This window comes from Exophiala spinifera (assembly GCF_000836115.1).
Source record: "Exophiala spinifera strain CBS 89968 unplaced genomic scaffold supercont1.9, whole genome shotgun sequence".
NCBI classification, from domain to species: Eukaryota; Fungi; Ascomycota; class Eurotiomycetes; order Chaetothyriales; family Herpotrichiellaceae; genus Exophiala; species Exophiala spinifera.
This window is the reverse complement of record NW_015622521.1, coordinates 721,569-734,980: the sequence shown is the minus strand read 5'-3', so window position 1 is coordinate 734,980 and position 13,412 is coordinate 721,569. Positions and strand designations below refer to the sequence as shown.

Below are 13,412 nucleotides of genomic sequence, written 5' to 3'. Positions count from 1 at the left end.
GAGTGTACAGTCACTGTCGCCGCCCACATCAACCCATGATATCACATGGACCGAGGTCACGCACTAAAATGGAAGACTGCAGAAAGAGAGCCCTCTGGCCAGCCAGGACTGCAGCGGTTAGTGGTGGTGCCATTGGCAGTCCATGCATTGACAGGTCACACTGTGGGATGTGGTCGGCCACACGGTCTGCTGCAGGGCTACCAACCTACTGACCAGTCCTGAGGCACTCCCTCTTGTGTTGACGTGTAATTTTGGCAGGGGGCTTCTCTTGCGGCGCACATGCTTGATGTACAGGATCGATACAAGCAGAAACCCGTAATATCGCCAAAGGTCGTTCGGGGTATAGAGCAGATTATTGTAGAAGAAATAAGTCTTAAGGGAGGTTAGTGTAGAAGAGATAGTTGTGGAATGGGTTATTATTTTCTTTTTAGGGTTATGGATTCCAGGGAACCGTCGCAGAGGAAATGCTGATTGGATGAATCCAGAGTTATGGAAGTGTCGACGAGGACCCCCATGGAGGAGTCCGCTGTGTCGGGACGTATCATCGGGGGCAGGTTTCCCAAGGCCGTGGAACAGGCGCATTCACTACCTCCAGGCGAGAAAAGTGATCGAAGTACTAACTTACATTGACTCTGCAGCTACAAGTGCACAGATTCTTTTTACGCAGATTTTACGTATAAAGGAGAGGGTGAGGCGGCTCTATCGGGAAACCCAGACTTCCAGACTTGCCTCTTCACTTATGACAGAGCCTGAATCAATGCCATTATTGCAAAGTTGTTCGAAGTCGCTTTGGGTGCACCTCCTCAGTCAGTTCCCAGCGAGCAGAACCTATGGTCCATTTCTGACCAGCGGTGCCTCTTGCCAGGTTGAGCAACCCTTGTTGCTGATGAATACTGCAGACAAGTCCCCAGACCAGGTATTCGCAGACATACCCCTCATCGCATGTACCGTTGGCATTCTCTGTTAGGTTGTGCCTTGTGGCTTGTAGGGCGCCGAACGGAGTGGCCAACGGTACTGTGTTATTTTTCGTCCAATTTCTCTGTATGAGCGGAGCCGAAATAAGAGCCACGCTGCCAATATATATCGAATCTGCGCTCATGTTATAAGCCAGGAAATCTAAGGAGTTCGAGATCGAAGCACTCCCGCCGTCTTTGAAAACACTCAGGGGCGCCGGCACATTCGCAGTCCAGTTATCAAGAGTGAGCTCGATGCGAGGAGCTGGTAATCCGGCGTTCTGGATACCACTCCAGTCGACATACTTCACGCTTGATGGGCTATAAGGGCAGCATTCGATGGTGGCTCGGACAGCGCGAACGTCATGCAGGCCGATGACAGAGCCAGCAACTGCGCTTAGCTCCGCCGTTGTCACATTCACAGCCACGTACACACTTGAGTTCAGGGACAAGTTGGAGTTTTGCCAGGCTACTTGTTGCAGGACACTGGTCGTCTGCATGGCAAACTCCCGCCTTTGGTCGTGGCTTGCGACCCAGAAGTCATCCACGGTGCTGTTCAGCTTCACGTCGAAGTGAGTGCTGTCGGCCTGGTACTCAGAAGTCGATGACATCGACGGACCCGCCAGGAGTCTGAGTTGGACTGGGGTAGCGTCAACGGGCTGCATAAACTCCTCGTACGCAATGATATTTGATAGGAAGCTCTTAGCAAACGCCGCAAGAAGAGTGAGTATAGCTAACGCCATTCGCCGGCCGGACCTGCTACTACATAACGTCCAGAGCTTGAAGACATCGAAGGAGCCTGGTGTAGTCGCACTGGCCTCGACGAGGGTATACACTGGGATACCTGCGGCGTGAGACGTTCGTTCGTCGGCAATTGATGTGCGCGCGTTAACAAACCAGACATAATTAAGTGAAGTGCGGCGAGGATGAATGGAGCAAGAACAGCACTGCTCACAAAGTCGAGTGCTTTGGCTTGTATGAGAGTCAGTCGTCCGCCTATAGGGCTACCCTCGAAGATATTGGTGTTCTTTAATTTCGGTATATCTAGAGGTAGCCACAGGAGTAGCACGACTGGAATGAGGCCGACAGACGCATAACAAAGGGCTTTAGATACTGTTGACCGAGGTATGGGCCACCAGCGAGACTTTCGGGCCCTCGTCGCCCGGGACTTGTTGCGATTTGTACGAGCTGGTCCTTTCCTCGGAGCGATGGGGTGGTATGCAGCCCCGGAGGACTCTTTGAGGCCGTGATCGCGAGGCTCCATGCTGTCTACAAGACAAGGAAGCCGCTAGGTGACTTAGGCTTGAGCAAAGCCGGGACGCAATAGTCCAGGATAAATTTGGACGCCAGTCGCCATAAATAAAGATCAATGCGAAATCGGCTCGTGGGGCATTGCCTTTTGACCTAGAAACGGGGCGTCCTAAGCGTGTAAACGTTGACTAGAGCTTCCACACTGCAGCTCATCCGAAATATGGTAAAAGTCAGTGGTTTGCGCATGCGTATTCACCGGCCCCCAAATTCAGCGAATCCAAGATGCATTGGCGAAGGCAACTTTTGGGGGCTAGCTGGTAAGGCGCTTTTAGAGGCGCGCCCAAACTTGAAGAGCCACACCAAAGAGCCCATTGACTAAAATGCTGCGTCTGATCAAAAGCTGATAAGATGATGAACAATAACCCACGTGGCATACTGTATTGTATCCTCTACCCGATGTGTCCCACTCTGGAAATCGCTGAGTGGCTTGCCTACCTCAAATGGCGCCAAGGGCTTCCTCCGTTGGGCCCAGAGCCTCGTTTTTGGGGCCCTCCTCAAAACTTGACAGTCTGGAGGAGGGGACGACCTTTACTCTTTGGGTCACCGCCCCCATGTAGTCGGCAGGGTGAGCTGACGTGCTGGGCCAGCCGCCAGCCAGCCTGAGCAAAAGCGGAGCGAGGTTACGTCCGCCAGGAGGGAGTTTGTTACGACCAAGTTCATTAGGTAACGCTTGACCTATATACGACCGCGGGCTGGGGCAGGTCAACGATGCTGAGAAACCAATGAGAAGGGAAGACGTCGACGACCAATGGACATATGGTCACGTTGACTGCTCAGTATGCTCAGCGGTGCTCGGTATGCTTAGGACTAAAGGCTAAGTAGACGGAGCAAAGGCCGCGAGGGTTGAGGAATGGGAGGGTGACCGGGGTGCATTGGGAGTCAAGGCGGATTTCGAAGAAGCTAGAGGAGAATCGGAGGGGGGCCTGATGCGGCAGTGAAGGATGCAGGCAGGAGTGCGTAACGTACAACGGATGCATCACGGCGACGGAGGCGAGAACAGAAAACGGGTTGATGGATAGAGACTTGGGAAGTGGACGAGGCTTCTTATACAGTAGACGTCAAAAGTAGCGGCGGGCCCAGCCTAACTAACTAGTTAGTGAAGCCGCGTACATGCCCGAAATGGCCGGACCGCCCAACCCGCAGGTGGATCTCCGCGGAACAAACTTACAGTTCAACGGGAGTTTTCCACCGACTTCAGCGGTTGGTGCTAACACAGCATCGTAGGGATCAGAAATAGTTTCTCCTTCAGAAACAGTAAAGGAAGCGTCGAGACCTAGACTTGTAGGTTTATCTAAGCCTCAGTTGCCTGTTTTCAACCGTAAGCCCTCCTGGTCACGTGCATCTACTACCCCGCAAGGTTGCGGTCGAACGACGTGAGCCCATCAGCACAATGCTCGGACTACAGCGGGCACACCACCCCGGGGCATGGCGTTGCAACGCAGGCTGCTGCTGGACCGATCGATGTTCAAGCCGTGTGTGGTGAGACAGGTGTGATTGCCTGAGACTAGGCGCTGCTAGCTCTCCTGAGACATGCATCAAAATCGCTAGCGGCACTTTTGAGCATGATGGTAGGCATCTTTAAGCCCAAGACTCACCGAGAATGGCTATCAATTTTAGCCCCCAGGCAACGGGGCGAAGGTAAAGAGTGCTAGTTAGTGGTTGGGAAGGCAAAAGGCAGTTATTGTTATTAGTATTGAATACTCTTTGCAACTTACCCAGACATTGACGCGCCTTCCACATTCCACCAGGAAAGATGTCCTGATGCATTTTCGATTAAAGCAACTTTCTAAGACTTCTCGCAGATGTGCGCCGCGATTAAGGAGCCGTACCTTTCGAAGCCGCTTGGGCTCGATGACCGATCAATCCGCTTACTGATAGTCCATCCGCCTTCCACATCGGACTACAATGGAGGACCATTAAAGGCAGATCTAATGGTGGTACAACTCGACCATTGCCCAGTCTTCTCGGCATTATCTTGTGTCTGGGGAGTACAAGCTTCGGCCCCTATGACTATTGAATGTGGCGGCGTCCCAATCAAATTGACCGACAATTGCCATTCAGCTCTGCAGCATCTAAGGCGAAGGCTGGGTTCATTTACTATCTGGGTGGATGTCGTTGCCATCAATCAGGATGATGATGCCGAGAAATCAAAGCAGATACCTCTGATGAGTGCGATCTATCAAGGTGCGACAGAAGTCTTCATCTGGCTTGGTGATGGAAACGACAGAACCGATAGGGCCATGGCATACTTGGAAGCTCATGGACCGCTCGAGCGTGGATTCACGGGACTGGCTAACAAGGCCGATGTTGGTTTCTGGTCGGCACTTTTCACACTCTGGTCTCTATACATCACCCGCTGGATGCCCCACATGCACCGGTCGCCACCAAAGATCTACGTCAAGCCAACATCGCCGAAAGACATCTGGTATCGTACTCGCACAACATCAAGGGTGTTCTTCGCCTCGGCTGAAGACATAGCGGAACTTCTGGACAGGGAATGGATCAAGCGAATTTGGACCTACCAAGAACTCATGCTCGCCAGCAATCCGATCGTGATTTGTGGTAACCGTGCCATCTCATGGTCCCATCTTGCCATGAAACTCACTACTTTTCACTACACGAGGGTCGAGTCAACGTCACCTACGCTGACGGCTTGGAGACGTATAACGCTTACGAGACACCATGTACAGGCCCTGCTAAAGTCTCAAACCACTTCTGACAACGCCAACCGTAATCCATTACCTGGAACCAATTTTTGGAAGATTATCAAAAATTTGTCGAGTGCGTCTCTCGTGTAAAGCTTGGGTTCAGAACACTTTTTAGGTTGATTGCTGGCATAATGCTTCTTGTCTTCATGCTTCTATGGATTGTTTTCTTCGCCAGCATGATGACGGTGACAGATGTAGCGAATGGTATACCCAATGACGCCAGCGAATCCTGTTCTGTTAAGTGTCAACAGGAACATGAAGATACCAAGCACTGTGTGATTATGTGCATCATCCACCAAAATCAAGGCGTAGGCTTTTTCCTCGCGGCTACCGTTTGTCTTGGTGTCTTCAAGGCGATAGACTCCAAGCTTGGACGTGTCGCGAAGACTCCGCCTAGCGGTGTAAACGTGAACAAGAAAGGGACGGAAGATTACAATCTGCACGATTTGATCGATGCTGTTTGTACGCGAAAGGCCACAAATCCCAAGGACAAGGCGTTTGGGCTATACCCAATTCTCGAGGAGCTCCTTCATCAGAAGCTTCCCGTGCCGGATTACAGTCTCCCGACCGGCCAACTCTACCGCGCATGGCCAGGCTTCCACCATTGCCGATTGAGGATGTCAGCGACGGCCGTCCTCCATAGCAAATTCCATTGCCAACCCTGATGTGCAGAGATTGGCTTCAAGCAGGGAGAAGAGGTTTCGTAGAACGATCCTCGAGAGTGCCGCTCCGCCAACCGCCTGACTATGCCCAAAGGCGCGCGCACACCGGAGGCGGATTTCTGCGCAACAACTTGACAGGACAATTTGATAAAACCAACAGATCCCGACTTATCCGAACCATGACTTGTGCCCAGAAGTTGCCGAGCTCATTTTGTTGCTGAACAAGTATCGAGTAGTTAACTCGGTGGCACCTGCCGAGCACATTTTTGTCGCTGAGCAAGTATTGAGCAAGTCTTGAATATCCGTAAGTGGCACACTATTTTGTCACACTGTGGCACTCTTTGTCCGGGAGTCCAAGACGGAAGAGGCCGCCTACGTGAACCTACGGGTACAAACAAGGCTAGATAGATAGATAGGTTACTTGTCCTCCGTAGATTTGTAGCTATTTGATAATAAGATGCCTAGGGACCTGTATGGACTGTACCTCCCTAAGTTAGGCCGATAAAAAGTCGTCGTCACCCCCCTCCCTGATCCGGGCCCAGCGCCATCTCTCACTTCCACGCGTTCTGTGGCCTGCTAAGTTAACGCTCTACGGCCTACGGCAACAAAAGTCCGATTCATGATTCTGGAATCATCAGCGACTTGAATCTTTATTAGTCTTGGCACCAAGCCCGCTCATACGATTCATGTGCAACTGTGACGCTGCGTCGACGGAAGGGACGGCATCAAGGGGACTTTTGCATCGTACCACGGGGTCACCGAGTACTCCGTAAAATGGGTGAATTTGTCGCGGTACGTTTGCCGTCCACTGTTCTGCGGAAAAACCATTAGGCCCAATCTTTTTGCAGGATCTTTGGTGCGGTCCTTTTGTCTCCCTCTCTCTCTCTCTTGCATGTACCTCCCTACGTACCTACCCGCGGAAGGTACCTGAGGTGTGGGCCCCCGTTATCAGTAATCCCGTGCAACACCCACGATATAACTAGGTATTCTCGGTCTCGGGGTCGACAGTGACGACCACAGAAAAAGAAAAAGAAAGAGAAACATATCACTTTGACGTCGTCGCTATTTTTCTATACACACGTTCGAGCACACTCACTCACTGATGGCGTTCTTGTTGCAGCAAGCAAGAAGGGTGGCGTTTGACTCCTCCAACAAATCACCCGAACGTGGCCCTGCTTCAGGAATCCAGCGACTAAAGCGTTCGGCTCCTTTGTCCCTTTTCGTCCAAGCTCTGGAAAAGGATGGCTGTGTGATCATCAGCGACTTTACAGATGTGCAAACGCTGAGGCAAGCCGACGATGAGGTCAGGCCGTGGCTGGAGCATGAAGACGAGGGAGCAGTGGTTGGCGGTAGGTATAACGGTCCTTACCATAGCCCGTGCATCAGTCACTGCATCATTATGAACGCGGCATTGTTCTCATTTCTGACTTTCTTTCTTTCAGCCTTACAGGGCAAAACTAGGACAGTCACCCGGTTGATTGGCAGAAGCCCGACGGTGCGTGAGAAGTTCTTCGCCGACCCCATATACCAGGACCTGTGCGAGCATTTTCTCGCCCTGGAAACGACACATTGGTATGGAAACGAACCTTTGACCACGACCAGCCACCCGCTGCTGTCCATATCCATCACCTTCGATATTCCACCGGGTACACCTGCCCAGGGACTCCATCGCGACGACAAGAACCATCATGCTCGTCACAGCAACGCCGAGTCATACCAGAAAGGTCGCGATATGCTCCTCGGTCTGTTTGTTCCTGCGTGCAACACTTCCAAAGCGAACGGGGCCACGCGGGTAGTTCCGGGTAGTCACCTATGGGGCGACGAAATGCCAGACTTTGGTCACGACGGGACTAAGGGGGTGATCGATGCTGAGATGCAGATGGGGGAAGCGTTCATCATGCTTGGCTCTCTCTACCACGGCGGCGGTGCATACGAAAAGCCACTTGGAACGACTAAGGAAGGAGCGCGCGAGAGCCGAACAGTCCACGCCATGTTCTCCTGCACTGGGGTGCATCGGCAAGAGGAAATCTCATTCTTGTCTTACCCCATCGAGGATGTCAAGACGTACTCGAAAATCGTCCAAGAACGCCTTGGTTGGAAGCAGAGTGAGCCGAACTTGGGCTGGGTGGATCTCAAATCCCCAGATTATTTGCTTGCACCGTAATGAAACATTAACTTGTGCCCGCTCAGGATGGAACCTTTGGTGGCGGCGAAGGTGCTGGATCAGCTCAGCCATGATGCATAATTATGCATCCATGCTGGGTCCAAGGACGATGCAGCTAAAGTTCAGAGTACCGCTTTCAGCAGCCTCTTCGCGCTTGATGAAAGGAAGCGGACCTATGTTCAATGCTCTCGCACTCAAAACATCTTCGTCCTCATCCAGCGGACCCAGATCCACGGGGCCTTTTCTCCGACCTTCCAATTCCCACAAACGACCTTTGGCTTTGACGAAGGCTATAAAAGCGTGGCCTGGATCCTCACCCAAAGGAGGAGCAGTGGAATCACCCTCTTGTGCTGCCACCGCGTGAGCCTTTTCGAGCATGTCCGAGTCGTGAACGAATTGAGCCCTCTCAGCCGGTCGAAGAGGCAATGCACCCTGGACGAACTTGTCGAGGTCACTGCCAGGCTGGATGAGGTCGGCGGCGGAACCGTTGGTGATGCAGTGAAGGAGACCTATCAAGCCACAGGCATGGTGAATGGTCTGGTAGTAGAACAAGACCGGTTCGTCGGGGCCGCAGCCTTGGTACTCTGGTTCTGCGTCATGGACTTTGGCATAGTACGTCTCTGAATGGTTGGTGCACGGGTAGATGAACAAGAGCGCGCTGGCTGGACGAGGAAGGAGAGCGAGGAGGTCTGGATCCGTGAGACTATACGCGTCTTGAAATGCGAGGGTTGGAGACAGGCCTAGAGTGTGCGCTAGCCTCGTCATGACTTCAGGGTTGTTTTCTACATGTTGTAGTAAGTCAGCCTAGGAGCTCAGAGACACCATACACCTTCAAAGTCACCAGGCCTGGGTTCGAATTCGAGAGTGATATTTTGGTCAACTTACCAAGCGGAATAAACGTCTTCTGAGCCATTGTGGAAAGCGGGTGACGTTCGTTTAATGATCAAACTTTACGGATCAATCCAGAAGGGTATGCGGCTCTGTATGAGATGAGATATGCGAAGGGTAGAGCCTGAGATGCTGATCATTGAATACCTACATCTGTGGTGAAGAGGTGGGAGGATAGAGATACGTCGTACAAAACTTAGAAAGGAAGGCAGCCTTGCGTGACGCACTCCAGCCCGGATATCGACGCTCGCCAATCAGTTTCGTCGACCTCCCAACATGTAAATAAACTAGGTACAGTAAGGCACTCCGTCCTCGATGGCAGATTTCCAGAAGTTTAGGATTTGTGAAGGAGTACACAGACGATCAAAACACACATCGAAAGTAGTGCCAGGGACCAGACCAACTACTATCCGAAGCGAGTGAGCCCATTCGATGAACACACCTCGAGATTGTGAGGTTTCGGGCTTTGGACTTGGACATGGACCCCGGTACAAAGTATCAAGTATTGTGATTCATGTACATGTCATTCTCACGGCTTTTATTTGTCATTTTCATGTCCAGTTTATTTTATTCCTTTTTTTCGGATTGACACTCTCAGACCTCCTTTCTCTCCACCTGGTCCATGACCTGGTCGTCGCTCAACTCTTCTTGCCCGGGCGCCTTGTCCGTCCGCGGGCCCTCGGACGCGCCCTTGTCGAAATCGCTGGGGTTCTTCTTGTGCGCGGTCATCCTCGTGGAGCCCTTTGCGAACGGGTCCTCGGTGACACCGCCAGGCACGGCGTGCAGTCTCTTCGAATCGACCTGGCTGGGCAGCGAGTCTCCGGTTCCAGTGAGGATGTCGTTGACTGCTGTATCTCTGGTTGTCTGAAATGAAGAGTTTCACTCGCGGTCAGTATTTACACTTAGATAGACATAGTCATCAATTGACACGGCAAGAGGAGAAGAAAGGGGGCGGGGGGCGGAAAGGTGGGAGCGGCGTCGACAAAACTCGACTTACTCTGGGGATGTCTCCTTGGTTGTCCGCCGCTTCGTGCAGCGATCGTGCACCCAGGTTATTTGGATCGCTCGGCGACACCACCTGGTCCGGACGGGCTTTGGAGGGGATGAGTCTGGGTTCGGCTGCGTCGCTGGGAACGTTGGTGCCGTCTTTGGCCAGGTCGAAGAGGTCGCCGCCGCTGTTCCGTCCTGATTGGGCCATTTTTGCTTTTCTATTCTTTCGAAGATTCCTCGTACGTTATCTAGGTGTCTTCAAATGGATTCCTGAGGTGAGGCAATATGGAAGTGTTGCGGATATAGATGGGTCACGGTTTATCGTTGAGACTTGGGGAGTTTGGCAGTGTGAAGACGGTGAAAAATTGTGTGAGGGCGAATTACAATTACCTACGAGTTCTTTCTTGGGTTCTCACTCGCACCTCGCTATTTATTCCTGACGGCATACCCTCGACTGAAGTAACTCGTACTCGTGCTCATGGATCTCAACGTCCATCGTCATACAGCGGAGAAGATGATGTCACGAACGTGAATATCTTCCTGTAAAGAGCAAAACGAGGGAATGAGATTGTCGCCAGTATCATATGGAGCATCGTGGATCTGGTGGGCTCGTCGTAATCGGTCCATAGACGTAATTAAATATTCGAAGGGGACAATGGAACCTGCTGATGCAAAGTTAAGGGCAACATGGCTCGTCGCAAGGCTGCACGGACAAAATCACTGAATAAGCCACGAGGCTGACATTTGTGTGGTGGACTTGACCTCGTACTGGTCCGTCTCCCAAAGAATGTTTTTAACCGAGGCACAACATGACCCATTCGCCAACTTCGTGGCCGGCTACCATGCCATGGAAAGAAAACATCAATGCTTCGAAAAAAAAAAGGAGAACCACCCTTAAACGCTTTGAAACTACTCGATAACCTAGTGTACAATCCTTGACCCCCGTCACTCGTACATTCCCCGGCGTTTCTCGCATAAAGCGAAAATGGACGGACCAAACAACGGCATCGTCCTGTATCATTACTCCTTTTCGCCATTTGCCCGGAGAGTACTGTGGTATCTCACTCTTCGAGGAATAGATTATGCAGAATGTGTACGTACCGAATGTTTGGATCGCCATTTTTGTTCGTGACTAACACGCATCCGGCAGAAACAACCTGCTACGATGCCTCGGCCAGACCTGAAGGCATTGGGCGTCAACTATCGCCGAATCCCCGTCATGGCTATCGGCCGCGATATCTATTGTGACACTCGAATCATGTTGCGCAAGCTGGAAGACCTCTTCCCCGATAGTCCCCTGCGTGCTTCGACGGTCGAACAAAAGGCAATCGAGAAATTCCTGGAAATATGGACTATCGAGGCGGGGGTTTTCGTCCGAGCCTCTCAGCTCATCCCTACAAGCATGCCACTGCTGAATGACCCAAAATTCACCAAGGACCGAGAAGACTTCTCCGGCCGCTCGTGGAACAAAGAACAAATCGCGGCGAATAGGCCCGAAGCACTTGCCGCAATTAGAAATGGCTTCAAATTCTTGGAGACCACTATATTGGCCGACGGACGGCAATGGGTACTGAAAACAGATCGACCGACTCTGGCCGATATCGAAGGTAGGCGAAAAGGTACAATGCAGTCACCTATATTTGGGCTAATGCAAAAATGTAAGCTATCTGGCCGTTTGATTGGCTCAACGGCCTGAAGGGAGCATTGCCGCGGGAGTTTATCTCTGAGAAGCAGTATCCTTTGGTGTTTGCCTGGATTGCAAGGTTCAACAAGGCGCTTCAAGAAGCTAAAGCGCAAGCACCGAAACCTACCTCCCTAAAAGGTGGTGCTGCAGTGCAACGTATCCTCACCGCCGCCTTTGCCCAAAGCGAGCTGGGGGTCGACATTGGCGATCCCTTGGGCCTTCAGCACGGGACGGAGGTCGAGGTGTTTCCCACTGACTCGGGAACCAAGCATCACGACAGGGGTCGATTGATCGGTCTGAATGAGGACGAAGTGGTGCTGAGTATCCAGACGCAGGGGCGGGAGCTGCGGTTGCATTACCCGAGGACCGGGTTCAGAATCAAGGTTATCACTCCTGGAAGTCATGCGAAGCTGTAGAAGGCGTCTGAATCAACCATGGTGTTCAAACCCAAAAGTTCTCAGGGTGCACCCTCATGAATTGTTGTGTCCCTAAGCAACAGAACATCTGCCGATCATACCACGAGATATATGTCGGCGGCACTCGAGCTGAGATTGAACAGGGCGACGCGCCATGTATCCTCTCACAGGTCGGTGTAACACAGCCCGCGGCCCAACCGAGAGCGGGTGCCTGATGTTCATGCTGAGACCATGATCTCTTTACCCTTTTCAACCGGTGATGGAACATTCGTCCTTTTCCCTTGTCGGAAGCGACGAGAGCCTCTGAGTACCTTTTGCCGTCTAGACCGGTGAGATTTAGTCTGTACTTCATGTCTGATCCTACCCGTTCTTCTGAGATGCTGTAGCCTCCGTAGGTCTGCATTGAAAGCTGGCCCTAGTAGCACATCAGTCCCTTACCTTGCTTCCAATCTGTGAAAAGATTTGCATGAAGAGTTCACTACCGTCCCACCGCGGATTGACAATTATGGCCGGGGAAAGAATGTGATGCGTCACATGCAGCGCCAGGATGGCTCACAGGCCGGCTACCGCTTGGTGCCCAACTGTCAGAAAAGCGCATGACGCGAGGGTCGTCGGGCTATTGCGTCGCACTTGTCGAGGACAGTTGCTGCCCGAAGCACACACATTGGTTGGAGGAGGTAACCAATGGCTTGGAAGAGAGGGTTAGTATCCTTGGGCGCTGCCAACACATCTGGGTGCAGGCGGTGATGGATACCAAAGCGGCACACTTATCGGCATCTCACCCACCTATCGCTTGGAGCCCAGCTTCAGGAATCGAGCCTCACTAGCCAACCCAAGCTCATCTGCATCTTGCCACGCTTCGTTGATCTCAGCCACCTATGCAGTCAGGTCTTCAGACGAGCGAGGCTAAATCAGCCCACCGCCCAGTCATACGCTTGGAGTCGAGAGGCACAGGGGTTAGGCAGAGCCATCGTTTCCAGACAGCAAGGGACAGGAGGACATGGTTCGCTGGGGGGAATGAGAGAAGCCTCATTTTGGTCGTGCGCAGGAGGTTGTAGGCAGGGCAGAGCCAGGGTTTTGGTTGCAGCTGCAAGTAAACATTCTCTCTGTTAGCAAAAGGTGCAATCCGTCCGTACGTACAAAGAATGGCATACAAGCAGAGAATGCCTCATCTCGGCCTGGATCCCCGACAGTCACTACCTAGTAGGCACTCGTAGACGTAGTGACAACAGGCCTGATCCGCCCAGTGAGTTGATAAGCCGCCACGCTGTCAAGTGGACCGGAATGGGCCTGTTAAGGATGGTTTAGCACCTGCGCCAGCTGACGCTCGCAGCCACTAAGGCCTCACGTCGAGGCGGAGGAATCTCTGGGAGCCGGTGCAACGTCTGCGTTTGCATCGCTGTCTCTGCGCCGATTCTGTTTCTTCTGTACGTCCATCATCCTCATCTTCCTTCTCGCCTCGCAATCAACAAGCCATCAACTCCATCTTCCATTCGACCCATCATCCCCCCGTCTGGCCTTGCATAGGCACCAAAAGATCGTCGGCGCTTCTTGCATCATCCCACGCAACGGCTCCGTCGTCTCAGGATTCCCTAGCCTGTGCGCCTGTCTGGTCCATCCCTTCCTGGCCATATCC

The 13,412-nt window shown here is 52.3% G+C and overlaps 7 protein-coding genes across 7 annotated transcripts; 4 read left to right on the top strand and 3 right to left on the bottom strand.

Annotated features, from left to right (window-relative positions):
- Positions 1-763: 763 nt before the first annotated feature.
- Positions 764-2,217, bottom strand: PV08_11301 (uncharacterized protein; the record flags this gene model as incomplete). The annotated part of the gene is made up of 2 exons (XM_016385611.1): positions 764-1,797; positions 1,851-2,217. The coding sequence occupies 2 exons, from the start codon at positions 2,215-2,217 to the stop codon at positions 764-766; spliced, it is 1,401 nt and encodes a 466-aa protein (XP_016230555.1).
- A 1,849-nt stretch (positions 2,218-4,066) lies between these two features.
- Positions 4,067-5,062, top strand: PV08_11300 (uncharacterized protein; the record flags this gene model as incomplete). The annotated part of the gene is made up of 1 exon (XM_016385610.1): positions 4,067-5,062. One exon carries the CDS (start codon positions 4,067-4,069, stop codon positions 5,060-5,062), a length of 996 nt encoding a protein of 331 aa, XP_016230554.1.
- Positions 5,063-5,103: 41 nt separating this feature from the next.
- PV08_11299 (uncharacterized protein) lies at positions 5,104-5,637 on the top strand (the record flags this gene model as incomplete). Its single annotated transcript, XM_016385609.1, has 1 exon — positions 5,104-5,637. One exon carries the CDS (start codon positions 5,104-5,106, stop codon positions 5,635-5,637), a length of 534 nt encoding a protein of 177 aa, XP_016230553.1.
- A 1,099-nt stretch (positions 5,638-6,736) lies between these two features.
- Positions 6,737-7,798, top strand: PV08_11298 (uncharacterized protein; the record flags this gene model as incomplete). Its single annotated transcript, XM_016385608.1, has 2 exons — positions 6,737-6,983; positions 7,077-7,798. 2 exons carry the CDS (start codon positions 6,737-6,739, stop codon positions 7,796-7,798), a joined length of 969 nt encoding a protein of 322 aa, XP_016230552.1.
- An 81-nt stretch (positions 7,799-7,879) lies between these two features.
- PV08_11297 (uncharacterized protein) lies at positions 7,880-8,711 on the bottom strand (the record flags this gene model as incomplete). Its single annotated transcript, XM_016385607.1, has 2 exons — positions 7,880-8,580; positions 8,684-8,711. 2 exons carry the CDS (start codon positions 8,709-8,711, stop codon positions 7,880-7,882), a joined length of 729 nt encoding a protein of 242 aa, XP_016230551.1.
- A 569-nt stretch (positions 8,712-9,280) lies between these two features.
- On the bottom strand, positions 9,281-9,884 carry PV08_11296 (uncharacterized protein; the record flags this gene model as incomplete). The annotated part of the gene is made up of 2 exons (XM_016385606.1): positions 9,281-9,550; positions 9,684-9,884. 2 exons carry the CDS (start codon positions 9,882-9,884, stop codon positions 9,281-9,283), a joined length of 471 nt encoding a protein of 156 aa, XP_016230550.1.
- Positions 9,885-10,661: 777 nt separating this feature from the next.
- On the top strand, positions 10,662-11,776 carry PV08_11295 (uncharacterized protein; the record flags this gene model as incomplete). Its single annotated transcript, XM_016385605.1, has 3 exons — positions 10,662-10,769; positions 10,827-11,283; positions 11,340-11,776. 3 exons carry the CDS (start codon positions 10,662-10,664, stop codon positions 11,774-11,776), a joined length of 1,002 nt encoding a protein of 333 aa, XP_016230549.1.
- Positions 11,777-13,412: the final 1,636 nt, after the last annotated feature.